Source organism: Myotis myotis, unplaced genomic scaffold (genome assembly GCF_014108235.1).
Source record: "Myotis myotis isolate mMyoMyo1 unplaced genomic scaffold, mMyoMyo1.p scaffold_m19_p_13, whole genome shotgun sequence".
NCBI lineage: Eukaryota > Metazoa > Chordata > Mammalia > Chiroptera > Vespertilionidae > Myotis > Myotis myotis.
This window is the reverse complement of record NW_023416317.1, coordinates 55,847,123-55,874,880: the sequence shown is the minus strand read 5'-3', so window position 1 is coordinate 55,874,880 and position 27,758 is coordinate 55,847,123. Positions and strand designations below refer to the sequence as shown.

General features: G+C 61.4%; 1 protein-coding gene across 4 annotated transcripts; it reads left to right on the top strand.

Moving 5' to 3' along the window:
* The first annotated feature begins 1,403 nt into the window (after positions 1–1,403).
* On the top strand, positions 1,404–27,668 carry TEX264 (testis expressed 264, ER-phagy receptor). Of its 4 annotated transcripts, XM_036333421.1 has the most exons (6): positions 1,894–2,006; positions 2,784–2,849; positions 4,975–5,266; positions 14,198–14,419; positions 23,860–24,028; positions 27,087–27,668. In XM_036333421.1, the coding sequence occupies exons 3-6, from the start codon at positions 5,009–5,011 to the stop codon at positions 27,377–27,379; spliced, it is 942 nt and encodes a 313-aa protein (XP_036189314.1). In that variant the 5' UTR covers positions 1,894–2,006; positions 2,784–2,849; positions 4,975–5,008; the 3' UTR covers positions 27,380–27,668. The 4 variants fall into 4 exon arrangements, with proteins under 4 accessions (XP_036189313.1, XP_036189314.1, XP_036189315.1 ...); XM_036333422.1 differs by lacking the exon at positions 2,784–2,849 and having other exon boundaries at positions 1,912–2,006; XM_036333420.1 differs by lacking the exons at positions 2,784–2,849; positions 4,975–5,266 and having other exon boundaries at positions 1,404–2,006.
* The last annotated feature ends 90 nt before the right edge of the window (positions 27,669–27,758 follow it).

Below are 27,758 nucleotides of genomic sequence, written 5' to 3'. Positions count from 1 at the left end.
AGAACTAGCCAGGGCTTTGGAACCTGAGGAGCTGGGGGACGGAGGGGAGTGTCCACTCTTCCCTGTTTAAGGGGAGGAGCCGTGGGAAAACTCTGGAAATTTACTGAGGGAGCATTAAAGAGCCTCTGTGGGGATTCCTTGGACAGAGGAAAGCAGGAGACAGGGCAAATCGGGGCTCATGAGGGAGAATATGTGCTATGGGGACTTAGGACTGGAGTGGAGCATGGGTGGGGGCATAGCTAGGTGAGCCTCTCTGCTCAGACGCTGCGGCCTGTCCCCCAGGAAAGTGCCCTGGCTTCAGCCTCCTGGTGGCCAGCGGAGGCCTTGCAGGAATCCTAACCAAGGGCGGGGCTTGCTCTGAGAGGAAGTGTTGAAGGCTGATGGCTTGCAGTCCCAGTCACAGGCCGACTCCTTTCCGACAGTGGCGCTGAAGCAACTAAGGCACACCCTGAATTCTGACGTGGGGCCCTGGAGTTCCCCGACCAGGCTAAAAGAAGTGAGCAGTGCCCTAGCTGGTGTGGTTCAGTGGACAGAGTGTTGGCCTGCGGACTGACGGGTCCCAGGTTCGATATCAGGTTGCGGGCTCAATCCCCAGTGGGGTGTGCAGGAGGCAGCCGGTCAATGATTCTCTTTCATTGATGTTTCTATCTCCCTCTCCCTTCCTCTCTGAAATCAATAAAAATACTTTTTTTTTAAAAAAAAAAAGAAGTGAGCAGAAAGGACCAGGTGAGGAAAGGGCAGCTCCAGACAAGGGTTTCGAGGGAGAAGTCCCCAAGCTTCTGAGAAGCAGAACCCAGCGCTATCATGGCCAGTGCACAGGCCCTTTGGGCACCCAAAGGTTTGATCACGTGTCTGATGTTCACAAGCAAAACAACTGCCAAGACCCTGCCGGCCCAGCCCCGAGTGCCTGTAAGGGGCCGGCTGCCCAGAGGCCTAGCCCTGTGGGTGAGGAGGGAACGGTGTGAAGCTGGGGGAAAGGAAGCCGGGATTATGAGAGTCTCCATGTGCTCAGTCTGCAGTAGTGGGCAGTGGGCTCTGCAATAAGACGAGTGCCTTCCCAAGCATCAAACTTCCGTGTCAGGTGCACCAAGGTGACTCGTGGCCCAGCAAGACTTGCTTCACCTGCAAGACTGGGCCTCTCAGGAGGGCAGGGTTTTTACGGTTTTACCTTTGGGGCCCTAAAAGGCTTGTAGGTCCTCAGAAATAGGAGCTGAAGATGGAACTTGTCTTCAAAGAGCTCACACTTGGCCCGGGAGTTACCTGGTACACGCTCCGCTGAGGGCAGACCAGCCTCCCCCAGCTGCGTCCAGGGCCAGGAGGAGGGAGCCTGCGAGGGGGCGTGGCCCTGGCGAGCTCCCCGGGGGATGGAGCCTTGGTTTTTTGTTACTCGGTATCCTCACCCCTAGGACTGTCCTGGCATGTTGGCTGGGGGACAGGTCCCCCTGTGCTTTGGGTGGTGGGTGGAGTGCAGTGGAGTTGGAGGCAGGAAGCTGATATGTGTGCTGTCGGAGGGTGGCTCCAGCTTCTTCCTTGAGCTCAGATCGGGCCTCAGTTTACTCCGCTCTAAGACGGGAGCAAGTGGCCCTGCCTTGCTCTGGTCCCAGGTCTGTCGGGAAACCTCAGTGAGAGAAAGTGGCAAAAATGCCGGAAACCTCGGCTTCCCGGACCCCAGCCTGGCTCCCCATCGCGGCCCACCCGGCAGCCTTCCCTTCGCGCCTGGGGCCGCGCCGTCTTGGTGCCCTCGCGAGCCCCGCCGGGTGCGGGAGGCAGGAAGGTGCCGGGCGCCCCGCCCCCTGACAGCTCTCGAGGACAGACGCACGCTCGTTGCCGTGGAGACGCGGAGGGGCAGGCCGCCGCCCTCCGGCCCCGCGCGCACGCGCCCACGACCACGGCCACGTCCCGCCGCGAGAGGGGGCGGAGCGAGCGTGCGAGGCGGGCGCGCGCAGGCTCCGCGACCGAACCCGGAGCCGCCTGCGCGTCGGCGTCCGCGGCGGGTGGCCGCTGAGGTGAGGCCGGGCCGGGGGAGCGCGTTCCCGCCGGGCCGCCTCCCGCGCGCCGGGGGCCTGGGACCTCCGTCTGCCCGGGCGCGGCCCCCTCCGTGACCCCCGCGGCCCAGGCCGCTCTTTGCACCTCGACTCCCTGACCACTGGTCCCGGTCGGGTCCGAGGGCCCGGACGCGACCTTGGGCCAGCCCTGCGCCCCCGGCCGCCCCGGTCTCGGCTCCGGTCCGGGCCCGTCCCGAGGCAGCGGAGCGGAGGGGTGGGTGGGGGACGGAGGCAGGAGCCGCACTTTAACTCCGCCCCGTCCCCCGAGCCCGCCGCCTGGGCTGCCAACTTCGGCGCCCCTGAAGTTGCAGGGGTGCCTGGGGTCCCCTGCGGTCGAGGCCGAGGAGAAAGGGGCGGGGCAGAGGGGGCGCCCGGAGCCCGAGGCCCTCGCAGCCCGGCCCGCCGCGCCCACGACGGGGCCCTTCACGGGCCAGCGCGCCGCACGTGAGCGGCTCCAGGAAGCCCGCGCGGCACCGCCGCCTGGCACCCCAGCACCGGGGAGGCGACCCCCCAGAGGCTCGGGTGGGCCCCAGCCTGCCCAGGGTCTGCGGCAGGAGCTGTTCCGGGGCCGGAGCGGGGCCCTGGGGCCGTGGACTTGGTGAGGCCGAGCCTGGCTTCCGATTTCCCGAAGGGGACGTGGTGGCGAGGCCGCAGCCCTGTGACGAGGGGCGCGGTTCTGCTGGGGGCGCCGGTGGTCTTGGCTTTCCGGCTCAGCGCCTCTCCCCTCTCTGCCCCTAGCACGGAGCGCCGCGTCCCAGCCACGCTGAATGCCATGAGCCGCTGAAAGGGAGCCTGGCTTTCCCGGTGAGCCCCCCGCCGCGCCCCCGCCCCCCCTCCTCGGTCACTTGCTCCCCCGCCTGCCCTTCCCGGGCTGATGGCAGCTCTGGGCCCTCAGGCTCCTGTCCCCCCTTTTCTGAGCCTTCAGGACGCGAGAGGAAGAGAAAGGTGCGAACTACGTTCCTGGAGGGGACAGGGAGCGTGCAGCCCAGAGGGAAGGTCGGACAGGGGGCTGGTCACTCCCAAGGCAGCTGGGCGAGGGGACACAGCGCCCAGCCCAGAGCCTGGGCCTCCGAGATGCCCAGTGTGGGTGAAACGCGTGGGCCTTTCTGGAAAGCCTGTCACCAGGGAGGACAGGGAAAGTGGGAAAGGAGGCATGAGGCTGCTGGCGCCCGCCCTCCGCCTGCATTGTGGTCCCGGTCTGTTTGGCACCTGTGTGGCCTCGGGCAAGTGTCTTCCTCTCTAACCACTGACGTCCTAAGCCGTCCAGAGGATTAAGGAAGCAGCCGCGTTTTAACACGTAGACAATGCCTGGCATCTAGTTAAGTACTTTGTGGGCGATCCATCACCATCATCATCACCAGCACCATCAAAGAAAACGGAGGAGCAAAACTGACCAGGGCCAGTTGAGCAGGACAGGGAATTGCGTCCAGAGGAGGGTGCGGCTGTAGGGGCAGGACCCCATGGGTGTGAACCCCAGTGGGAGACACCTCTGCGCCAAGACACCAGGGGCTTCGACGTTCTGTGTGCACGTTGACTCCAAAGACAGTATTTCAGCAAAAGGTTTTGACAGACAGAGCCCACAGGGAACCAGTTATTCCATAGAGCTAGGTTTCCCATTGGGTTCAAGTGTTTATGTTCAGCGCGCCCAAAACTTTTAAATTTTAAATATTTGGGGTCACATGCCCCCCCCCCCCGGGGTGGCGGGCTGGGCCGTCTGCCTTGAAGGGCGCACACGCCAGCTTCTGTGGCGCCCATGGGCCTGTTCCCGGATGGTTTGCTTTTCCTGTGCGCGCCCCCCCCCCCCCCCCCCGTGAAGTGAATGTCTTTATTGTTTGTGTTATAGGAATAGGAGGAACGGGGGAAGGCCAGTGGGGAGGAGGGAGAATTGTCAGATAAGTGACATACACACAAAAAGGAAACAAGAGGCGGCCACACACACCCTCCCAAGATGCCTTTCTATGAACTACCTGGTACGGGAGATCAGAACCATAAAAATTAAATTCTAAACACTTGGAGATGCTGGGGTGGGAAGGGACAGGGGCCCCAGGTGTGGTTCCCCTCCTCCCCCGCCAGGCCAGCACTCCCCTTCCATGGGATGAACCGCTCAGGCCAGGGATGAGTAACTGTTGCTTCTCCCTGTTGTGTGTCTCCACTTCCAGCAGCCTTTTCCTCCTCCTCCTCCTCCTGGCGGTTTCTAATCTATAAGCTGAAAAAGTGGGCTGAAACTTGTAAGCACTGGTGGCTCAAGCCTGGGAAGCGTAGCCTGAATTTTGGTTGTTTTGATCTGGTGTCCTCTAGTTCTGGATGGGTGAGCTTGCTGGATAGCAAGATTCCTCAGGCCAGATGTGCTTAGCAGAGGAGAATTTCCTAGGAGAGTCTCTTTCTGTGGCAAATCCCTGCCCCCCCCCCCCCCCCGTTTGTTCCTCGTGGTTTCCTTGTTTGTTAATAAGTGTTTGGCCCCTGGCACTTGCTTGTCCTCTCTCTGGCAGTGGTCCATGAGGCTTGGGGAGGCTGGGCAGGTAGTTGGCTTAGCTGGGGGAAGGAAGAGGCCATGTGGGGGAAGGGCAGGCTGGCTGAGGTCTGGTCCGTCTCAGACGAGGCTGGTCAGGGCTGGGAGTATGTCCCTGGCTGACTCACTCTTGGGCCCTCTATGACTCAGTCTCCCCAGTATGACCAAGGCTGCCAGCTGACAGGCACAGCAGCCCCGAGAGCCTCAGTGATTGTGGTTAAGAAATAAGGAGGCCTGTGGCTTCAGTCATCCTTTGTAGCTCCCTTCTAGGTCACTCCATGTGTAAACACCTCTGGCCACTCCTCCTCCTGGGTCAGAGCACCCAAGGCAGGGCTGGGGTTGGGCCAGAACAGGCTGGCGGGCAGGTGGGCACTCTGGTCAGAGCAGGCTACCAGCCTCTCTCTCCTGTCTCCTTTGCAGCTGCCTTGGGGTGCGGCGTCGGGAGCACAGAGCCATGTCGGACCTGCTACTGCTGGGCCTCATTGGGGGCCTGACTCTGCTGCTGCTGCTGACTCTGCTGGCCTTCGCCAGGTACTCAGGGCTGCTGGCTGGGGTAGCAGTGAGTGCCGGCTCACCCCCCTTCCGCAATGTCACTGTGGCCTACAAGTTCCACGTGGGGCCCTACAGCGAGACAGGGCGGCTTTTCACGGAGAGCTGCAGTGTCTGCCCCAGGCTCCGCTCCATCGCCGTCTACTATGACAACCCACACATGGTAAGGAGCCTTCTGGGCCCCGACTGGACTTCTGCCCCGTGGACGGGCATGGGGCAGGGCTTGTTGGGGGAGGGGCATTTTAGTGTCTAAGGAAGTGGTGGGAAAATGTTTGAGTTGGCCTTGCAAACCCCTCCTCTCTGAGCTCAAAGCTCCCTCCAGATTTAGCCTGGACTTCTGTTCCCTCCTAGGAGTGTGTGCTGGTTTCCTCTTGCCCAGGTCCCGTCCCCCGGGGTTAAGGCTACCTATGGACCTCGCAGTGCAGGGGACATCCCAGTAGGAGGCCCTAGCCAGGCTTTCATCCGCTGCCTCCTCCTCTTGGTGTCCCTCCTTCTTTCACCCCCATGTGCGGCCAGTGCTGTAAGGCCAGGCCTTTCAGATCCTGCCCTCAGTTTGGGGTCATTTTGTGGTATTTCTGTGCCTTCCCTTTTTCAGCTCTCCTGCTGTGGCGGCAGGTTCTCAAGGTCTGAGGGGGTAGGCTCTGGGCCTGGGACTTGGAATCCCACCCCCCACCCCGCGTCTTTCTGGCGACCCCTGACCTGTTTATAAGGCATCGCTTTGAATGTCAAGCTGCCTGGTTTGGAGAGGGCCTTGGGGGCAAGTGGAGCCAAGTGAGCTGCCCAGAATGTCTAAGATGCTGGGGTCAGAGATTAAGCCGGCATCACTGGCACCCTGTGGGCGTCCAGCTGTACGTACAGCCTGCGGTGAGTCAGGGCTCACCAATGTGGCCTCCTGCAATGCAGGGGTGGTGCCACAGCTGCATGGGCTGGCACCCCTGCGAAGGGCTCTTCAGCCTCCAGCTCTGAGCCTCGGCAAACCAGGCATTTGGAATCCCCGGCTCTGGTTTCCTCGCCTGGAGAGCTCACGTGGGCAAGGCCCACAGCCTACCCATTGTCTCCTGACCAGGCCTCACTGGGGCATTCAGTCAAAACAAGGGTGTGCTGGCTCTCTCTGTGCCTGCTTCTGCTCTACACCCGCACCCTGGAGATGAGCAGATGGGGCCCCGCCCTCAGGAAGCTTCATGCGGTTGGCGAGTCAGGTTCACACAAATGAATCTCCAACAAGGCACTGTGCTCGGTGCCCACAGAACTTAGAGCTGTGGGTTTGGAGGAGGGTGCCTCACGTCTTCCAGGGAGGCTCAGAGAGGTGCTAGCTTTCAGCTGGGCCTTCTGCCCGAGTGGGATTTTGCTCTGCCAGGAAGGGCCTCGTGGCTAAGGGAACCGCAGCAGCCAGGGCCTGCAGACATAGGTGACCGGGAAGTGTGGCAGGACCCAGCCGGGGAGTGGAGAAAGAGGCAGAAGGTTTATGGGCCAGGCAGTGGGAGGCAGGAAAGGTGCAGCACAGTTTGCCATCTGCGATTTAGGAAGCTACTGGGTGGCAGGTGGAGGAAGGAAGGAGATGAGGCAGAGAGGCCATGGAGGATACTGGGCTGGGCTCTGGTGAGGGGTGAGTAGACATTAAGGTTTTGAGGTCACACAGCTGGGTGATGGCAGTAAGTGGGAGTCGAAAGCACTGGGACCCAAGTGAGATGGGGCCGGCCCGTGGAAAGCTCCTGGGCAGGGTGCCCGACCCCAGCCCTGCAGCGGTCTCTTGTGTAAGTCCCTGCCCCTTCCACCCCTGGCCCAGTCGGCCTCTGTAAGGCCTGGGGGGGGAGCGGGGGGGGGAGCGTCCTGTGGCTTCCCACCTGTTCCCGAAGCAGCACTTTGCCTCGGGTCTCGGAGGGGCTCATTCCAGGAGGGGGAGTGGCTGAGGCAGCAGGTTCCCTGGGGTCTGCGCTGGGGCTGGTCCAGGGAAAAGTGAGATAGAGGAACCCTGGCACGTGGCACTCTCCACTGAGCCTCCTGACCCAGCCACTGCTTCCACCACACAGTCCACCATACAGCTTCCTGGAAGCGTGGTAGACCCTGTGGGCCACCGGGGTTAGTGGGTGCAGCCTGACTTGGGTGCCAGTTTGGGGACCACGGCCTGGGAATATCGCCTGGGTAGATAGCCTCGAGGCCAGCATTTCAGGATTCTGGTGTGTGATCTTGGGCTTTTCATAACCTCTCTGAGTCTCCACTTCCTCATCTGCAGAGGAGTGTTAAAATACCTGCCTTCATAGGTAGGCTGGCAAGGGATAAATTAAGTGGCATAGGTGAGGCATTCACCCCAGCACCTGGCCCTCAACAGATATTTCACAGCAACAATAAAAAAGGGTGGAAAAGACACGCATGCTAATGAGGTGTGCTGAGCGCTTAGGCTGAGTCCTGGTGACCAGGCCAGAGGATGAACGTATAGGTCAGAGTGGCCCCTCTGGTCCTGTCCCCGCCAGGCCTGGGTCACTCTAGGGTACCTGCATCCCCATTCGGAGTTGGGTCACATCCTGACACTTAGTCCTCACCTACTCGGGGAGCTGGCAGAGATCCCAGAAGCTTTGGGGAACCCCGGACCTCTAGGAGTTCATGGCTGTCTGTGGGACCTGAGGCCGCAGAGGAGACTGCAGAGGAGGTGGCAGGAGTTGAGGCACCTCTCTCACTCAGGTCACTCATACTTTTTTGCTTCTAACCAACAAATATTGTGCCACTCTGCTGGGCACTGGGCACTATGGGGACCAAGGAGCCCCGCCCCCAGACCCTCTCAGTGGAGGGTGTCGGGAGCCTGGACGAGAGGCCCCATCCGGTCCTAAGGGAGCCTAGGAATCCAAGCTTTCTGCTCCCCGGTTGCCCACCCCCCGCCCCCGCCCCCAGCAGTGGCCAGCGCGGGGCCCTGCATGTTGTGGTTCAGGGAAGGAAGGGATGGGCTGTCGGCTGAGCTGTGTGAGTGTCCCATCCCCTCTTTCTCCCTCCCCAGCTCAGCCCAGCGGGAGCCAGACCCACGTCTCTGTGAACGTGGGGAGGAAGGGAGACTATTTCAGGCTCTGACAGTCAGTCGGGCAGTGAGTGACCCGCTGAGAGGCGGCCACCTGCCTGAACCCTGACAGCTGCCCACCCCCTAAGCCACTGACAGCTCCCTAGCCACGCCCCTTCCAGGCCTCAGCTGGCCACGGGGAGGCTGGTTCCCAGACAGGCCTCACCTGGTCTGGCTATAGACCCAGGAAGTAACAGGAAAGGGCACCGTCAAGGCAAGATCATGGCGATTGCTGCGGACACATTCATATCAGAGGCTGCTGGAGCATATGTATCCTAGAGATCAGCAGGTAGGTAGGTAGGTAGGGTGGTTAATGTATGCATATCAGTCAGCCTGTATCCTGGAGTTCCAGGTGGGAGGAGCTGCAAGGACTGAGCCAGTGGTTCTTATGGGCAGGAGGAAGGATATTCTGTTCTCCATCCCTGAGGGTCTTGGTGGAGGTTGGGGGAGGAAAGAGGGAGCACTGGCAAGAAGTGGGCAGACCCTGGCAGTCTCCTAGATGGCCCTCTCCTTTCTGGGGAGCCTTGGTGTAGGGGAGGGGGATGGAGCTGGGAGGCCTTCGAGAACCTCACTTGATCCTGCCCATCTCTGATCCGTGGACAGGCCCTAGTGGCTGGGCTGCTGTCACTGTGACCATGGGTCTGTCCTGTCTGCCAGCCTGGCCCTCCAGTCCGCCTCCTGCCCCACCCTTTGCTGCTGTCACCTTCACTGCTATGTTTGGGGTTTAAGCAACCTGCCTGCTGCCCTTGGGGGAGCCTGGCTGAGGCAGGTGGGGCGGCTGGTTCAGTACCTGGCCAAGGCCTGGGAGGGGTGCTTGCCCTTGCCCCAGGCATGGAGTGGGTGGGGGAACTGGTTGCGCTTGGGTTCTGCCTTTAGTAGCTAGACTGCCACTGAAGGTCCTTCTCCCCGGGCCACTGAGGGTCAGCCTGGTCTCCGGGTCTGCAGGGGCTGAGGCTGGCAGAGCTTCTGGGTGGGAGGTGGGGGGTGGGGGGAGGAGGGGGCACCAAGGTCACAGGGAGCCTGGGAAGGTGTGAGGGAGTGGGATTTCCCAGGTTTGACCCCTCACCACAGGTAGTGGGAATGTGGGTTGGGCTGGCGTTTCCTGAGGGCTCAGGCCATGCCCTACCAGGTACCCTGTGATGATTTTCTTCAGATGGAGTCAGGCCTTTGCTCCGCTGCTGGTTAACGATGTGGGCAGCCCTGGGAGGGCGGCAGAGCTGCCTTTGGAAGGGGGAGAGGCGAGGTACAGCAGGCGCGGACTTGGGGCTTGTCCTCTTGGGTCTGAATCAAGGCTTCCCCTCTGCCAGCTGTGCTGGGCGAGCCTGTGGGTCTCTGAGAATCCCTGCCTCAGGGTGGGTGTTTCTAGGGGCTAAATAAGAAGGACAAGGCCAGTCCGCAGCCCTCGTAGGTGCCTAGCACTCCTGGAACCCGCCCCTGCCTCTGAGGGCCTGTGCCTCTGGACTTTGTACTTCCCTCTGGCCTTGCCCTCTGCAAGCCGCCTGGGCATGTGAGGAGGCGCAGCGCAAGGCGAAGCCATCCCTAGCCTGGGCCTATTCCTCAGGCTTCTCAGTGGCTGTGGCTTGTTAGCACAGGCCTGGAGCTGGTCTGCCTGAGTTCGAATCCTGACTCCATCGCTGCCTGGCTGTGTGACCTCTGCTGAATAGCTTTGCTCTCTGGGTCTCAGAAACAGTGTTGGCAACAGTGTCTACTGCACAGTGCTGTTTATTTATTTATTTTTTAAATGTATTTCTTTATTGATTTCAGAGTGGAAGAGAGAAGGAGAGAGAGATAGAAACATCAATGATGAGAGAGGATCATTGATCGGCTGCCTCCTGCATACCTCCTCCTGGGGATCGAGCCTGCAACCCAGGCATGTGCCCTTGGCTAGAATCGAACCTGGGACCCTTCAGTCCACAGGCTGACGCTCTATCCACTGAGCCAAGCCGGCTAGGGCAACACAGTGCTGTTTAGATAAGGAGCTGATGCGTGGAAGACAGCAACTGGGCGGGTGGTGAGCACCTTGTCAGGTACACCTGGTATTAGGATTGTGCTTGGGGGTGAACAATGCCCTGGAAGACTTCTAGGTGGGAGTTCCCAGAAAGCACCTGATCCCACTCTGGAGATGGGCATCCTGCTGACTCTGCTCCCCTCAGCCTGAAGTACAGGTCCTCTCCTCTGACCTGGGGTTGGCATTGCCCAGGTCCTTCCTGGCTAGTGCCCAGGGAGGTGGGGCCTGCGGGGCTTGGTGTGTTGGCCTGTAGGACTCAGGAGGGTAAGTGAGTCCACTGTTCAGCCTCCAGCCATGGGCAGGTGCGGCTGCTCTGTTCCGCTGGGGGCACCCGGGCAAATGAAGGGGCCTGCTCCTGCTCTTCCTACTTGGGGCAGCTCTGGGCCGGGTCGGCTAGCCAGGGAGGAGTCAGGCAGCCCTCTGGGCCTGCGAATGGCAGACAGTGAGGTTATGCAGGTGTGGGCCTGGGCCTGGCCATTCTGTTGAACCCAGGGCCTGGGTTTGGCCTGAGCCAGGGGACATCATTTTCCATCCTGGTTCTTGGAAGATAATCGATCTTGTCCAGTTTCCAGCACAGTGAGGTCCCTCGGGAGCCTCTCTTCACTCTCGCCTCTCAGGGCCCCGGGAGGCCTCTCCAGAAGGGGCAGTGGGGCCGGCTGGGACCCGGAAGCTTTAGGTTTCAGGCAGGACCCCCTTGCCCCATCTCACATACTAGGACTCAGGGGGCCTCACAGCCCAGAGGAGAGCCTCTGCTAGTCTTGCTTTCAGGACGGATTCCGAATGGGCCTACCTTCACCCAAAGTGCTGGGTCCCACTACCCTGTATCCCTCTCCCTGGTGTGCTCCTTGCTGGTGCTAGTTGTGGCCCAGCTCTTCTTCTGGGCACAGGTACCCAGAGAAATGACTGGGACGGGGAGGAAGGGAGCAGACAGGTGGAATTGGCAAGCCTAGGCTCCCTCAGGTGGGTGGGGTTTCTCTCCACCAGGACATTCCCACCTTCTGAGCTCTTTACCACCTCAGTGGCCATACCCCTGGAGGCGGGCCTGGCTTGCCTGGGAGCCCAGGGAGCCCCGGGAGCCCCCCTGCTCTGAGACCAGCCCTGCCACTTCCCAGCTTGTCTTAGGGCCTGTCTCACCTCCTTGCTGGTGCCGGTTCAGCTTCCTCCCAGACCCAGCTCAGTCTGGGGCTCCTTAGCAGGAGGTGAGCTTGCTGAATAGCATCTGAGTCACTGGCCAGGGCAGGGGAGGGGCAGCAAGTGTCCTCACTGGTGGAATTGAGGGGATGCTCAGGCAGGAAGGGAGCACCTGTGCCCCAGACGCCTCCAGGATTTCGGGAGCCTCGTCTCCTTACCAGCTGCTTTACTGACCTGTGAGCGGAGTTCCTCCTTTTTTTCTTATCTTTTTTGAAGAAATATTTTTATTGATTTCAGAGAGGAAGAGAGAGGGAGAGAAGAGACATCAATGATGAGAGAATCATTGATTAGCTGCCTCCTGCACACCCCCTACTGGGGATCGAGCCCGCAACCTGGGCATATGCCCTTGACCAGAATTGAACCTGGGACCCTTCAGTCCGCAGGCCGACGCTCCATCCACTGAGCCACACCAGCTGGGACCCTCACAGGCATCTGGGATCAGAAGAGGGACTGCTGGGCGGGAGCAATGGAATGCTTTGAGGAGGAGAGTTGAGCTAAAGGGTGAGCAGCAGTTTCTCAGGAGAAGGGACTCTGGAGTAGGACGAGGAAGGACATTCCAGGCAGAGGAAGTGGCTTACGCAGAGGCAGGAAGCACGGGAGGGCACGGCATGTTTGGGGAGTTGCAAATGCTAGGGCTGTGGGCCTGTGCGGGGGTGGGTGCGAGAGGAGGCTGGCAGGTGAGCTGGGCCAGAGCCTGGGTTTGTCCCTCCTGCTACTCAGACATGCAGTGGGCACCTGCCCAACTGGGTTCTGGGCCCTGAGGGCACCTCGGGATGCAGAAATGGTGCCAGTGAGTGTGCGGGCAATTCTGGGCATGTTGTGTGGGCCACTGAGATGGCCTTGCATGCTGGGCCTGGGTTTCATCCTGGAGGGGAATGGGGAACCGTGAGCGTTCTAGCTAAGCGGGGTTGTCACATGTTCTGGTGCCTTTTGGGGACTGAGGAGGATGTTGAGCTGCTGAAGTGATCCCAGAAAAGACCCTCGGTCCCAAACCCAGGCGGGCCAGGGATTGTGCGAGATGAAGTGACCTCCTGTCCAAATGTCCATGTAACTTACATTGGATCTTTCTTTTGTCCCGCTAGGCTGCTAGGGTCAGGAATGGGAAGGTGGGCTATGCAGCAGGCACTGACCCTGCCGAACCTCCAGTCTTTCGGGCCTGCCTCGTCTTAGGGTGTGAAGTGGGGCCGTGGCACCATCTAGAGACAAGAGTTGGAACTGCAGTGATCTCCGGCACCCTGCCTGGCGGGGTGGGAGGAGCCTCGGGCTCAGACTTGATGTGAGGAGTTTACAGCAAAGTGCTGGCGTGGGGGCTGACGTGGGGGGCGGGTGCCGCTGGGCCACCCAAGGCACCCTGAGGGACGTGTGGACCTGGAGGGGGGGGGGGTACGTGCTCAGAGGTTGGGTGGATGGGCATTCTAGGCCAAGGGTCACTTACTTGGCCTGTGTCCTAGCTGCTAATACCGACAGCAGTTATGGCGCATCTGCTGAGCGCTGGCCCAGCCTAGGGCCTCATGCAAAGTGTTTAATACAGAGGTCCTCAAATTTTTTAAACGGGGCCAGTTCACTGTCCCTCAGACGTTCCACACATGCGCACTGCGGGCGGGACGCATCGGCTGCTAAGCAGGACGGACAGCAGCGGCAGAAACACCGAGCGGGCCGGATACCCGCGGGCCGCAGTTTGTGGACCCCTGGTTTAATAGGACAGTTCTGTGCGTAGAGATCAAGGGAGTGGGCTCCAGGAAACCAAGGAACTTGTCTGGAATCACACGACTCAGGACTCACGCCCAGGCCTGCCTCTTTCCAGAGATGTGGTCCTGACCACTGTACCATGTTTCCTGCCACTAAAGCCCTGAGCCAGGCCTAATGCCCTGGGATTCAAGTGGCAGCAAGGGACCAGAGCCACGGGGAGCTGGAGTGACCCCCAGGGACTGCATAGAGGTGAGAGCCTGGAGTCGGTGCCCAAGTGCCAGGCAAAGTGAGCCGCCAAGGACAGGCTGGGGTGGCCAGAGCAGAAAGGCAGAGCAGAGCTGAGGGACCCCAGGGGCTTGTTGACAGGGCTTGGAAAGGCCAGAAGGAGGGCAGAGGCGAGAACAGGTGACAGGGACTTCACGGTGCTGAGGAGGTGGGCTGGGGAGAGGAGCAAGTGGAGGTGGAGTTTAAATTTAGGGGTCAGTGGGCCCTGTGCATCCGGGGACCAAGGAAAACCCGGATTGAGAGCACGCAGTCTGTGGTTAGTCTCTTTGATTCAGAAACGTATATAACCTCTGGGAGGGCTGGTACAGACAAGTGGCAGGAGGAGAAGCCAGTGCTGGGCCTTGTAGGCCTGGAGTCAGGCCTGGGAAGTGTCAGGGACTCACACAGGCACCCACCTGGCTGGGGTTGGTGGGAGGCAGGAGGGGAGCAGAGTGGAATGGTGGTCCTGGGGGCCCAGGGAGACTTGGAGGGGGACCAGCCATCTCTGGCCTGGCCAGGAAGGGGCAGGGCCTTGGATGGGGCGTGGGCTGAGAGGAGGCCTGGAGGCCTGAGGGAACGGGGCTCGGGCTCTCCCACAGTCTCATCAGCAACCCATAGTTCCACGCGCTCTTGCTGCCTGTCGCCCCCTACAGCCAGCACAGGGCCTGGCGTGCTTCTGGAGGAATGACTGAAGGGGTGGTCAGTGACTGAAGCGGATGCCACAGGCCGGGGCCATGAACGGGTCCCAGCAGAAAAGCAGTGCTCTTTGTCCTGGTGCCGGGGGCTGCATGGTCTCTTGGAGCTGGTGGTTCCGCCAGGCCTGAGCTGGCACAGAACCCAGGTCTGAGGACCTCCTTCCTTTGCTCAACACAGACACCCCTGCTCTCCCTCCCCAGGTGCCCCCCGAGAAGTGCCGCTGTGCAGTGGGCAGCATTCTGAGTGAAGGCGAGGAGTCACCCTCCTCCGAGCTCATCCAGCTCTACCAGAAATTTGGCTTCAAGGTGTTCTCCTTCCCGGCACCCAGCCATGTGGTGACAGCCACCTTCCCCTACACCACCGCCCTGTCCATCTGGCTGGCCACCCGCCGCGTCCATCCTGCCCTGGATGCCTACATCAAGGTGAGACAGGCCTGGCGTGTGTGTTGGGGGCGGTGGGTGCAGCCAGGGGGGACTTGGCAGCTGAGAGGAAAGGGAGTGCTGGGAGGGCAGCACCCTGGGGTCCTGTGAGGCAGGTGCCTGTGGAACGGGAAGATGGGCAGAGGCTGCTGGCATCTCTTCTCGATGCCCAAGACCTTGTGGGAATGGGGCCTGGTCGCCGGGCCAAGGGGGCAGTCTGGGAATGGAGCCTGGTCGACCAGCCATGGCCTTGGTGGTCAAGAAAGGAGCAGCAGGAGGGCTGTGTGGCAGGAGGCAGCACACAGGTTTCCTTTGGGAGCTGGGCTGGTAGCCGAGAGGCTGGGGAGGATGGGCTTGCCTGGTGGAGTGGGCTGGAGGTTGAGGGTCAGGGTGAGGCAGGAGCTGGGGGCCTGGCTGGTGGGGAGGGCAGAAAGGGAGACATCAGTGCCCAAGGCCCTAGCACAGTCATGGCGAACCTATGACACGCGTGTCAGAGGTGACACGCGAACTCATTTTTTTGGTTGATTTTTCTTTGGTAAATGGCATTTAAATATATAAAATAAATATCAAAAATACAAACTTTGTTTTACTATGGTTGCAAATATCAAAAATTTCTATATGTGACACGGCACCAGAGTTACGTTAGGGTTTTTCAAAATGCTGACACGCCGAGCTCAAAAGGTTCGCCATCACTACCCTAGCATGTCTCCTGGGTGGGGTCTCACCAGGCCTCCAGTTCTGTCTGTGTCATCCTCCACCTCAAGGGCCACCTGCAGCCCACCTCTGGGAAGAGGCTTTCTGGGTCCAGAGCTCATAACAGGCTGCGTGGCATGTGGCGTGGTGGCGAGCACCTCTGCCACCAAAGCCTTTTCCTGGTTTGGGGTTTATTTTTAGACGCTTTTGTCCAAATTTCCCGGCCCCTGACAGCTTCACAGGTTGCCTGGTTTTGACGTCACCTCTTTGATGAAAGCTCTTCCTCCTCCCTCCTCCGATGCTGCCCCCTCTTCCCCCTGTGGGAGCCTGTCAGCTGTGCTCTGGGTTTGGTTCTCCTGGAGTGGGGCTGGAGCAGGGGGGTGGGCAGTACCATCCTCTTTCCTGCCTGGGACGGGGAAGCCGGGGGAGAGGGGGAGCAGGAGGCTTCTCCAGTGATGTCTGAGGCATCTGGGTCTGGCTGCCAGCTGGGAGAGATGCCAGGCTGCCCACAGGGAGGTGTGGCCCAGGTGCTGTGCTGGGTTCTGGAGGCCTGGCCTGGTGTCTTGGGGACATAGCCAGGTGACAGGTGAGGAAGGGGCTGGCTCTGCTTTTGGTCTCAGCCCGCAGTGGACGGGGTGGTCCTGTGTCTCTCGGCCCCGGAGACAGAAGAGAATAGAAGGCTCCCTCCCACGCCTGCCCGCATCCCGCTGCTCTGGGACCAGGGAAAGGAGGCTGCTAATGAGTCTCTGGCTCTTCTGACTCTCAACCCTGACAGCTGGCTGCCTTTAAGCGTGTGCGCACGAGTGTGTGTGTGTGTGTGTGTGTGTGTGTGAGAGAGAGAGAGAGAGCGTGAGTTTGCGTGCGCGCACACACACACGCACAGCCTTCTTGTTCTCCGCCTCTCTGACTTCTCTCTGGATCTAAAGCTGGGTCATGGAGGTGCTTCATGTGGAATGGCAGGAGCTTCTATTTCAGGAGGAGGCAGGGTGGCGGGGAAGGTCTCAGAAGCCCTGGCTGTCCCGGGGGGGCGAGCCTGGGGCAGGACTGGTCCCGTGGGACAGCGAGGGCCCTGGGGGTCACTGTAAGGAACCCAGAGAGAATCATTCGTCAGGTCTCGGGGGTTCTGGGAGGATGGCTGGATCGCAGCTTTGTGGTCCTTGTGACAGCCCTGGCTCTCCAGCCGCCTTCCCCAGCCCAGCAGCCCGGCAGCCCAGCAGGCTAAGCTTTCCTCGTGGAAACCACGGGCCTCGTGAGCGCTGTGTGCAGCATGACTGCCAGCCTGTGGGAGATGCCCGCTTCGTCAGGCTGCTCATCCACTGAGGGCGGGGAGAGCACTCCCTGACCGTGGGAGGGGATCTGTTAGCTGTAAGAGGGGCCGGGCCTCCTTGAAATTGCAAGGCCACAGAGGAAATGCGGCCCAGGTGTCAGCCCAGACACTGGAAAAGGCCCCCAGGTTCACCGCAGGGTGGAACCGTCTTCACAAGAAGGGCAGGCGCATGGAGCAGACTGGACGAGCGGCCTGGACCCGTGTGGGAGTGTCTGGGAGAGGTCCCTGAGCTCTGGGCCTGGCTCAGGGCGTTGTCCGAGGGGAGGCTGGTTGGCCGGGGAAGTCGACAGGCCCTGGAGGTCAGACACCGGCTCTTTCTCCGTAGAATGGGAGAGGAACTGGAGAGTGCAGTAAGCGGCCGACAGACCTCATTTGCATATTAGGTTTTCAGTTGAGCAATAAGCCACTTACCCAACTCCTCCAACGTGCTACCAACTTTGCTCAGCTCTTTATATGCCTCGTCCTAGTTTAGCGTGCACCCAGCAAGATGCTCAGTAACTGCTGTTAAATGAGTAACAAAAGAGGGACAGCTGGGTCGATGGGCTGTCCTGCCACAGCTTGAAAGTGGGCAGGGACCCCAGACCACAGTTCCCAGCCTGCTCTGGGGAGCCTAGAGGCTGTGTTGAGGTGCCCCTCGGCTGGACCCGGGAGGAGGGAGTAGCTCTGCCCCTGGGTATTCAGGCCAGATGACCTTGGGAGCTTCTGTTTGGAGGGTAAGTGACTGCACTGGGGTGTCAAGAGGGCTTCCCTTATTCAAAATAAAACGTGGAGCCCTTCCACATTAGCTCAGCAAAGGTGGCAGATGTGGAGAGAGGTGACCCCAAAGCTTACTCCCGTTGGGGCTTCCTCACCTGGATGCCCACTGCCAGGGCCGTGCTGCTCCCCACGGGGTTCTGGCCCGTGGTCTGGGAGGCGGTGGGAGCCAGGAGCAAAGGGCAGGCACCACAAAGGGAGGCGTGGCCGCGGACACGGCCCAGAGCGGCTGCTGCAGGTGCCTTGTGAGCCTCGTGTCCCATCCCGAGGGAGCCGGTGGCAGCTCTGTTCCCAGGCTCCCTCACTGCAGCTCCAGGGCCAGCTCCCCTGCCAGTGCTGCCACCTGCGAATCGGCCTGGCCAGCCCAGAGAGGAGGGCACTCGGCAGCGCCAGGACCTGGGTCCGAGTGACGAGCCCCGACTCTTTCTCCCCAGAGCCCCCAGCCACAGGCTTAGCCCTGCCTCGCAGGAGTGGATGGGGAAGGGCAGGTGGCTTCCAGGGAACAGCAAAGCAGCCTTGGGGGTGGGGGTGGCATTGGGGCTGAGCCTTGAAGGACAGGTAGTGTTCTCCAGCTGAAAGGCAGGTCAGGCAGAGGCGCTGACATGGGATGGCTTGTGTACCCACTGTGGCTTGAGTCGGGAGGAGCAAGAGTCTGGGCCCAGGAGGTAAGGCTGGGTGGCGCCTGGGCGTCTGAGCAGATGAGGCTCAGGAACAGGACTTGACACGGGAAGGTGGGGAGGAGGAACCAGAGGCCACAGCCGCGCTCTGAACGAGGGTAAGAAGTTAACCGAGAGGAGCAGACTAGACTCTCTACTCCCAGACACCCCCACACCAGGGGGAGACCCCCTGCCCCGTCCCTGGATGTTAAGATGTGGGGGGACCCACAGGAGGCCAGGCCTCTCCGCTCTGTCAGCCTAGGCCTGGAGCTTGCTCCCCAGCCTCTCTGGCTTCCCCCTCTCCCCTTCCCCCTCTCCCCCTCTCCCCTCCCCTACCCCAGGACAGAAAGCACAAAGCCAGCCTTTGCTGGGGCGGGCGTGGGAGCTACCACTCTCAAAATACCAGCTCGGATGTGTGCGCTTGGCAGCCCTGCAGGACCCTGGGGGCTGAGGCGCGTCTGGGTGTGCTGTGGGCTGGGCAGTCCAATCCCAGGCAGCCTCTCCCGGCAGATGGCCTTAGGAAAAAGCCTGCTCGGCTCCAGAAGGCTCGGGATTCCGGGGGGAGGCTGGGCTGGCCCTCGAGAGCCCAGCAGCTCTGCCCTTCAGAGAGCCCTCGGGTCAGGAGAGCCCGCTGTCTGCTGAGGGTCAGGAGGGCCTCCCAGCGAGGGCTCCCGAGGGGCCAGTGGTCAGAGGTGCCACCTGAGATGAGACCAGGGCCGCCTCCTCCCCACTGCCAGTCCTCCCCCTCCACGCCTCCCCTCCTCTCCATCCCACTCACCCACCTGTCCTTGCTCTCTGGCACTTTCTGGCTCCTCTGGCTCCCAGGTGCTTGGCTTCACAGCTCCATCTGCCCATCTGCACCGAGCAGCCTTCCTGCTGCTGGGTAATCAGTCAGCAGCGTTCCGTGGGCTTGTCTGGGCGGGGCGGGCCCAGGTCCTTGACTGCACACACCCGCCCCGAGCAGCTGTCAGTCAGCTGTCCTGGGGGGCTGTGGGCCTGCCCTGGCTCTCCTCGAACCTTTGGAAGGGAGACTGGCGGGGTCCCAGGACTGCGCCCCCATCTCCCTATGGGGCTCTCCCCCACATGTTCCCCGGCCCTCTGGTCCTCCTCCACACAGGCCCAGGGAAGCCAGAGCAGGGCTGAGATGCGGGGCCCCAGCCACCCAGGCTCTGGGGTGCTTAAGGGCTGGAGTCCCCTGCGCCTACTCAGCAAATCACCCTCCCCTGCTCCTCGGTGCCCCAGCCCACCCTGGTCTCTGTCGCCCCTGAGGCCCTCCTCATGTCCCCGGGTGCAGGAATATGAGCAGAGGTGTAAATTGCATGGCACGCTGCAGGCTCTGAGGTGAAAATGAAAAGTTTCAGGCAGTGGCAGCAGTAGGCACAGCGAGCGCCCCACTCCCTCACGCTCCCCTTTCTCAGTCTTCCCAGGCTCTAGGTCACCAGGTGCTAGCCCGTCCCAAGAGCCTTCAGCTCTTACTTCCATTATATTTCCCGTCTGGCTAATGCACAGGAAAGGCGCTGTGCTTTTGTTAATTTAGTGGCCTTGATGTTTGTGGTAGTGTCTCCATTGATTCTTCTGGGGTTTTTCAAGTATACAATTGCCCTATCTGTAAGTGATGGTATTTTATTCATCTTTCCCAACTCCTCACTTCTTTTGAGATCCTCTGTTTCGATCTCTTTATCTTACAGTTGGGGGATTGATCCAGAGAGAAGCCACCCATCTGTCAGGAGCTAGGCCAAGGCTCAGGCTCCTGCTACCGTCTAGTCTCGACCCCTTCCTGCCCTCTCTCTGCCCTCCCTGGCAGCCGGTCGCACTCCTGTCTCCTTTGCTGGTCATTTTCAGAGCCTTGGGCCCTCCTGCTGCAGAGGGGAGGGAGCTCACCAGCGCTTCTCCCTGCTGCCATGGCCGGCCCCACACACAGGCTGAGGTTCTTGGTCAGAGGCTGCTGGGAGGCCCGGTGGGGAGGAGAGGGAGTCAGGGAGGGGGATGTTGACAGAAGTTCCCGGGCAGAATAATAACAACGTGCCACATTCCGGCAGCAGCCCTGCTACGCCTCCCCCCTCGCTTTGCATCACTTTGCATGTGCGATACAGACCAGCTGCCTAAGGGGCCTCCAGGGCTGGAGCCCCCACTTGCAGGGACTGCAGCGTGCAGGCGGGTGCACGTCGGTGTCTGTAATTAAAAATGAGCATGCCTCACTTCACCCAGTGCGGAGATGCCACCACCTCAGGTGCGATGCAACAGCTGTGTGCTGGCTGTGTGGCTGCCCAGCCTGGTGTGGATGGACGGGTAGGACTGGGCAGCTCAGGCTGAACAGGGAGGGCCAGGGCCCCTCACCCCGCTGAGGCAGGTGGTAAGGGGCTGTGGTTGTCTGGAGCCAGAAGGAGCTGACCTCATCCCCTCCTGGGTCTAGAGCTCATGTAGGAGATGTGTGACCCAGTCCTGGGCCTGCACCCAATGTCTCGTCCTTTGGGGGATTTGAGGTCACTTAGCTCTGAGCAGACTTAGCTTCTAGGTTGCCTGGGGGTGGCATCTACCCTCCCCTACCCCCACCCTAGCTGAAGTAGACCATCAGATGAGGGTAATTCAGGTAGTTCTCTCTCCCCTCCATCCTCCCTCCTCTAATTCAGTAAGAACTTCAGGGGAGGCACTGTGGGGCCTGTGGGAAACCTTGGCCAGCATGCCAGGTTAGCCCCTTTGCAGGACCCCTACGCTGCGTGAGCTGAATGCTTGCCCCCAACTCGGCAGTGAGCACCTCCTGAGGCAAGGAAGTGTGGTGTGTCCCCAAGGTAGCTGGGCAGCGGCGCTGTGGTGGCCTGGGTGCCCTGCTCCTTCCCTTGTCTGCCAGCGCTCCTGGTGAGGGAGCTGGTGTGAGTGCAGGGGTGGGGGGTGGGAAGTGAGGTCTCCCGGAACCACCACCCCCCCCGGGGCCCAGGCCCCTCTTTGTCTCTGCTTGTGGGAAGTCCAGGAGGGAGGGAACCTTGGAGGTGAGTCTCAGGGACCAGAGCGCCTGCATCGTGTCCAGGAGCTCCTGCTGGCGCCTGGGCCTGATTGGCTGGCTGTTCTCTGTCAGCTGGGACGCACCCTGCCAGCCTGCATCTCTCCCACCGTGGAGGGCCCCGCGGGCCCCTTGAGACTGTGTGTGGGAGTGGGTTGCCCTGGGTGGTGGCCTCATCAGATGTCCCAGTGACGCGTCCTCAAGCCTCTGGCTGTCTGGCTGTGGGCAGGGGTGCCCGGGCCGGGAGGACTTCAGGTCCCTTCCCCAGCAGTACCAGCCAACATGGCCCTGACCTCCTGTCCTTGGCTCTTGGCAGTCTGCTCTCCCAGGGCTCCCAGGGGCTGGCTGAGGGGGAGCAGCTGCCCTTCCTTCCTTCACTGATTGCCTATAGTCACCAGCTCGTGGACATGCTGCCTGGGCCACAGCTCCTGCTGAGCAGTGAGGACCTGAGAGCGGCCCCTCTTCCCTCAGAGGCCGGGAGGGAAAGGCCCGGTCCCCTGCCCGATCACTTAGGGACGGGGCCTGTGGCTAGTCCTGTCCTGCACCCTCCATCCCCAGCCACCACTGGACTCACTGCTGCTCAGTGGACAGAGAGGCTGCGGGGACATTGCTAAGCCCGACCCTTGCCTGTGGGCCTGGGCTGAAAGTTTGTGCCTTTGCCTTCCTCAAGCCCCTGAGTCTGAATTTTGACAGGCCCAGCATGTGTTAAAATGACTTGGGGCTGAGCTGTCAATGAGGTTTCAATGAGCTTCGCACCTCCTGCCAACAGGGAGTGCCAGGGGTCTCCAGGTGGTGGCTGGGCTTGGGTATGAGGCTGCCCCTCCAGAGGCCTGGGGCAGGCTTGGGCAGTTGGTGCTTCCTGCACGGGGATGCTGTGAGGAGGGAGGGCTGGGCAGGGAAGGAGGGGCTGTGTAGCCAGGCCACAGTTTTCTCTCCCTCCTCTGTCTCCCTTGTTCGTCTGTTCTCCCCAATGGCTTTGAGATGAAGGCGACGGCAAGGATGGAGGATGCAGTTTCCATGGCAACAGGGCTGTCCACAGCCAGGCAACTTCAGAGCCCGGCTCTCTGGCGGAGGCAGATGCGCAGAGCAGCCACAGAGCTGCCTCCTGCCTGCCAATGAGGGGGCTGGCAGAGCAGGTGGCAAAGGTGGCTGCCTGGAGCTGCCCACCCTGGCGCCCAGCTTAGAAAGGAGGGTAGGAAGAGCACTCTTCCCTCTTAACATCCCCGTTACTTCCTGAAGGGACGCTAAGTAGGCTCGAGTGTAGGCAGGGGTAGGGCTCCACTATCCTTGGAGTTTCTGGGTGAGCACAGGCTCTGGTTCCAGGGGCATCCCCAAAAGCCAGTGTCTACAGCCCCTTAGAGACGGGCCACCAGGTGACTGATGGCCACTAAGGCATTTCCCTGTGGACCCTTTGAATGCCCAGAGCATGGGGCTGCTGGTGAAGGCCATGACCTGATTGGGTCCGGGGGCCCTTTTCCCTTTGCTTCCCTCTGGCTACCAGGAAGGAACTGGGACCTTCTTCAGGAGCCACCCTGGCCTTGGTGACGGCCCATTTCACCGAGAGGGGCTCAGGTTTGGCAGATGCCCCCCAAGGGCTGGTATTGGAAGGGTCCCAAAGCCTGGTCGCTCCTGCTGCCTGAAGTGCCCTTGCTCAGCCTCCTCCTGGGGGCCAGGGCAGTGAGTGTATAGGCGGGTGGAGAAGCGAGGCAGCCATCCGTGTACTCAGAGGTGGGAGGAGCTCGGGGCATGGCCCATGAGATGGCCCAGAGAGCACCCAGGTTGGCAGAAAAGATTGGCTCCAACTATTAAAAATAATGACTTTCCTTCACTGACCCTGGAGGAGTCAGGGCTCGGCTGTCCTGCGTTTGAGCAGGGGACGCAGGACACAGGCCTCCCGGCACTTTCAGCCTCACTCCCCCTCTCTCTCCCCTTCATGTGCTTTAATTGGAGGGGGCTCCTCAGCCTGGGCTCGGCCAGCAGGCGGACAAGTGGAGTCCTGGAGTGGTTCTGCCCGCCGGCCACCGGGTCTCTCATTACTGCTGAGTGGAAGGCTCATTTCAGAGCTCGTGGTGAGAGCCGGCAGGCGCTATAAATAGCCATGTTGTGAAGACTGGTGGGGAGCAGTGGCAGGGCAGGAGCCTCCGGTCATCTCAGTGGTGACTGTGCTCCATCGCAGGGAGGGGCGGGCTCAGGAGCAGATGCACTTGGCCCTGTCCTGGTTTCCCGCCTCAGGGCACTCGGGCATCTGTCTGTGCCCCTTCCACCCACACCGAGGGACAGACGGATGGGGAGCCTGGGGCCTGGGTCCAGGCAGAGGGGAGGGGAGTGCCTGTCTCAGAACATGGGTCCCACTGGGGAGCTGGAATAATGTCCAGTGTTAGATCTACTTGTCCTGCCTGCCCCTGCAGCCTAGGGTCTGGCTCCTCCCCCTCGGGTAACACTCTGAGCCCGGGAGCAGGAAGGTCTGGGAGCCAACCACAGCTGACAGTCTCAGGCTGGCATGGACCTGGAATTGCAGGGCAACGGGACTGGAAGAGGGGCTTAGGCTCAGCTGGCCTGGAGCCCTGTCCGGGATTTGTCAGTAACATGTCTGTAAGGACAGGGCACTGGCCTCTCCTGTCTCTGTGGGTCAGTCACTATGGTCCAGGGTGGGGAGGAGGTCAGGGCAGGGGGTCCTGGGAGAGACAGTCTGGCAAGTCAGGGCTTGGCTTGGCTTGGGTGCCACAGGCCATGGTTCGTGGGCCCCTGTGTGGCGGCGTGAGGCTGCGTGGCTGCGAGACCAGGGTTCCTGGTACGGCCTCTGGTTCCAGCCCTGCACTCAGGATTCACAGTGACAGGCTCCTGGGCTCTCTGAGCACTTGTCCAGGGTATTGTCCCAAGGACTCCTGGGTCCTTGGACCACTGCCCCCGAGTGTGGGGTTGGGAACTTGGGGGAGATTGGGTCCCGAGGCAGAGCAGCCACTCAGGGACAAGAGGCCATGCCGGGCTCACTCCTCCTTCTGTCCCTCTCTGGCAGGAGCGGAAGCTGTGTGCCCACCCTCGGCTGGAGATCTACCAGCAAGACCAGATCTATTTCATGTGCCCGCTGGCCCGGCAGGGAGACTTCTATGTGCCTGAGGTGAAGGAGACAGAGCGGAAAGGCCGGGGGCCTGCAGAGGCCAGTGATGCCCAGCTGGATGGCACAGGTACAAGGGCAGGGGAGCGAGGTGGGCCTGCCTGGAGCCCTCACTCTAGGCACGTGGGCTGCCTGTGGGTGTCCAGGTGAAGCTTGGCCGAGGTGGAAGAAGACCTGCCCACCCGGGACCCACAGGCAGAATTGGCAGTTCCCAGACACGTGGGGCCATGTAGGTGTAGAGTCATACATGTTACCTCTGGCAACCAGATACAAGGTTCTGCCTGATTCCTTTCCGGTGCGGCAGGAGTGCCCTTGGAAACAGCTCACGGACAGCTGGATGCGCGTGGGAGGGGCTGAGCGGCTCAGGAAAGGCGCCACTGGTGGCCTGGGGGGCTCACCAGGAAAAGGTTGGCACTGGATCTGGAAGGTGAGCGGACAGGTGTTCTCCCGCCCCCAGTTCCTGGCCCCGCCCAGAGCCGGCCGCTTGCTCCCTACCGCGGAGCAGCCAGAAAGCGTGCAGAGGGGCCAGGGGCTCGGTACCTGGCCCCTCCCGCAGAGCCAGCCCTCAGACCCAGGTGCAGGCCAGAGGATGTGTGCCGGTCCTCAGCCCACCCTCCTGCCATGACCTCTATGACCGTGAACTGTCCCCAAGGGTGAGGAGACCTGCTGGGAACATCCCAAGGGTCCCGGGCTCTGACCCTTGGTCATGGATATGGAGCCCCGTGTGGGCCTGGAGGTCCCGCCCCGGTGGGAGGGGTGCAGGCGGGAGGAGCGGCTGTCCCTCTTCATGCCCTTTAGGACACTCCCTCTGTCGGTCCCTCAGCAGCCAAGGTCACCTGGGGAGGCCCGAGCTTTGGGGGTGGGGGGGTGGGAGGCAGTCCACTCCCTAGGGGCTGCGTCCAGCACAGTTAGCTTCATCTGCCGCTTAATTACCTCCTTGGGGCACTCCCACCCTCCTGTAGTGCTGGCAGACGCTCCGTGCCCTTACTGTGGACACAGGATGTGGCCCAAGGTCAGCGGGCCCAGGCAGTCCCCAGGCAGGAAGGGGCCATGCCTTGACCTTCCTTTGACCCCCCTCTGGTGCCTCTCCCCCTTTTTTTGGCCCACCTACCCAACCTCCCTCCCAAACACCACCTGCCAGGAACTGCTTGGCACCCACTACAGCTGGCTACAGCCAGCGCTCCCACACCCCTAGCGCCTGGGCCTGTCCTCCCACCAGCCTGCCCGCCCACTCCCTGGTGTGGGGGCCCAGGGGTCTGCTCCCCTCTGACAGGGTCTGCCCTGACGCCAGGTGCAGGCCACTTGCATAGCAGTGCATGTTGGGAGCCTGGCCGCCTAAGGCTTGGCCTGTCCCGCCTGCCTCCCTGCTGGGCCCCTCTTGGGCTGGGAGGTGAGGGGTGATTAGCTGCCTGTGCCTGTGATTACATTGATGTATTATTCAGCTCCAGGGAGGCGATGCGTATTTGATCGCCTTGCGCTGGCTGTGGGCAGCGGGGGAGAGGGGCCTGGGGTGAAGGTGGCAGCTTCGTCTCTGCCCCAGCAGCCCTGGGGAGGGAGGCGGTGTTGACGCCTTGCCTTGTGCTCCTTTGCCAGGAGTGTCCCCACATCCCAGGCTCCCTGGGCTCCTTCCCTGACCACTCCCAGCCCAGGAGCAGGAGAGGTTTCCATGCCCTGGTCCCAAGAGAGCCAGTGCGTGGGAAGAACAGGAGAATTTAATGGGGCCTCTTCGTTAGCTCCTTTCAGGCCTGCAGCCCTGGGTGCTCATCATTATTTAAGGAGCAGTGAGGAACTGGAGTCTTGACCCAGGTCAGAGGGGACCACCCCTAAATCAGGGCGTGGCCTGGGCTCCCTCTTGAATGCCTGTACAGGAGAGGCATGACTGGGGCCCCGGCAAGAAGAACGCGCTGGGCCAGCAGCCTGGTGCGTCCAGGGCTCACTGCACCTCTGCCCTGGGCCCAGAGGACATTTTCCTGGGGCCAAGGGGACAAGGAGGGCAGACCCCAAATTCCCATCCCACCCTGGGCTCCAGCTGAGGCTTAATCAGAGTTCCAGGCCAAGTCCAAATGCCAGGCAGTCCCAGCTGCGCCTGGCTCTGGGCTCCATCACTATGGAGACAGGATCTGGGGACGCTGCCCCCCTCACCTTCTGTGATGTTGGACAGCCGCCCCTCCCTCTCACGCAGGAGAGGGCCTGTCAGCTTCCTCTCAGTCCGGGTCCGCACACGGTGGGCCTGAGCCTTGCCCTCCTCGCCACCCCAGCTGTGGTCAGTGCCTCTGATCTGGGCGATGAATTGAGGGGTTGCTCTTAGGGCAGATGAAGGGCTGCTTGCCTGGAGCGCATGGGGGTGGAGGAGCAGGCTGCGGGGACGGGCCCCCAGCCCTGTGCAGCACTGTCTCGGGCTCCCGGCTGCCAGCAGAGTGCTCTCGCGGTCCCCTCCTGCTTTGTGGCTCAGGAACCCCCAGTGGTTGGGGTAGGTAAGGGCCTCCCTGGGGTGACCCGGGCATAGGAGAAGAGAGCCCCAAAGTGCTTCCTCCCAGCACCCTCCTTCAAACAGCCAGGAGAGGATTCCTCAGGACTCCATCGCTCTCCGGCCCACCGCCGCTGCCTCCTCCGGTCAGGCTCAGGGGCCAGAGGCAGGGGCCAGCTGACTTCCCGCATGTGGCTGCTCCTTGGGGGCCCTCCATGGGGGGAGGGGCACAGTCTCCCGTCCTCATGCCTTCTGGGTAACATTCAGTCCCTGGCCTTGGACATACCTCTCCCCAAGCCTGAAATGGGGGTGGGGGGGGGGGCATCAATTGGTCTCTTTGTTCTACCCTCAGCTCCTCACCTCAGGGCCCAGTAATCCTTAATGGACTGTTGGGGAGGGAGCAGGCTTTGTGGGAATGCAGGGAACTGAGGCTAATTCGGGTAGAGAGAGGCGTGCGCAGCAGGCTGCCCTCCCCCCTTCCTCCTTGCTCCCTCTGCCCTGTCAGTGCAGCGGGTCAGGGCAGAGGGCAGAGGACAGCTGGAATGAGCCTCCTGGGCCGGGCTGGCTTTATTATTCATGAACAGTGTGGGCTGAGTGGCTGGGCTGGTGGGCGAGCTCTGTCCTCTCTCTGGCTAACCTGCGCTCCCTCTTCCTGGCCCAGGAGCTGACACGCTGAGCGATGCGAGTTCTGTGAGCCTGGAGGTGGGTCCTGGCAGTCGGGAGACTTCTGCAGCCACACTGTCCGCAGGGGTGAGCAGCCGCAGCTGGGACGACAGTGACACCCGCAGTGAGCACAGCTACAGCGAGTCGGGCGCCAGCGGCTCATCCTTTGAGGAGCTGGACCTGGAGGGTGAGGGACCCCTGGGAGACTCCAGGCTGAGCCCTGAGGCTGAGCCCCTGGGTGCTCCCAAGTGGCCCAGGGTGCTCAGTACCCCTGAAAAAGGCGAGGAGTAGCCCGTGGCCCCCTCCTCTGTGCTGCAGTCACTAAGGAACGGACCGGACTCTTCAGCCTCCTCCTCCTCCACCTTCCGGGCCCAGGCGAGGGCCAGGGGTCTCAGGGGACCTGACTTCGACCCCGGCCTCTAGCTAAGCCCTGTCCTCACTGCCCTCTTGGCTCCCAGGGCAAAGGAGCAGGGACTGCTCCCTGCCCCCAGCCCGGGGCTGCTGCCTCTGTTACATCTTTTTTCAGATTCACATTGGAGCTTCCAGGAACCAGAATAAAGCAAAAGACTTTATTGTTTCACCTGGGATTGTGCTGTGCATTTGTGTGTGTGTGTTCTACCTTGGGGAGCCCTGTGTAGATAGGTAGGGAGTGGGCAGGAGCACCCCCAGC

Coding starts and splice junctions, on each gene's coding strand:
- TEX264 (XM_036333420.1), top strand. CDS start 1,419: ATGTTGGCTGGGGGACAGGTCCCCCTGTGCTTTGGGTGGTGGGTGGAG. Junction 2,007..14,197: donor CGCGGCGGGTGGCCGCTGAG/GTGAGGCCGGGC, acceptor CTCCCTCCCCAG/GTGCCCCCCGAGAAGTGCCG. Junction 14,420..23,859: donor CCCTGGATGCCTACATCAAG/GTGAGACAGGCC, acceptor CCTCTCTGGCAG/GAGCGGAAGCTGTGTGCCCA.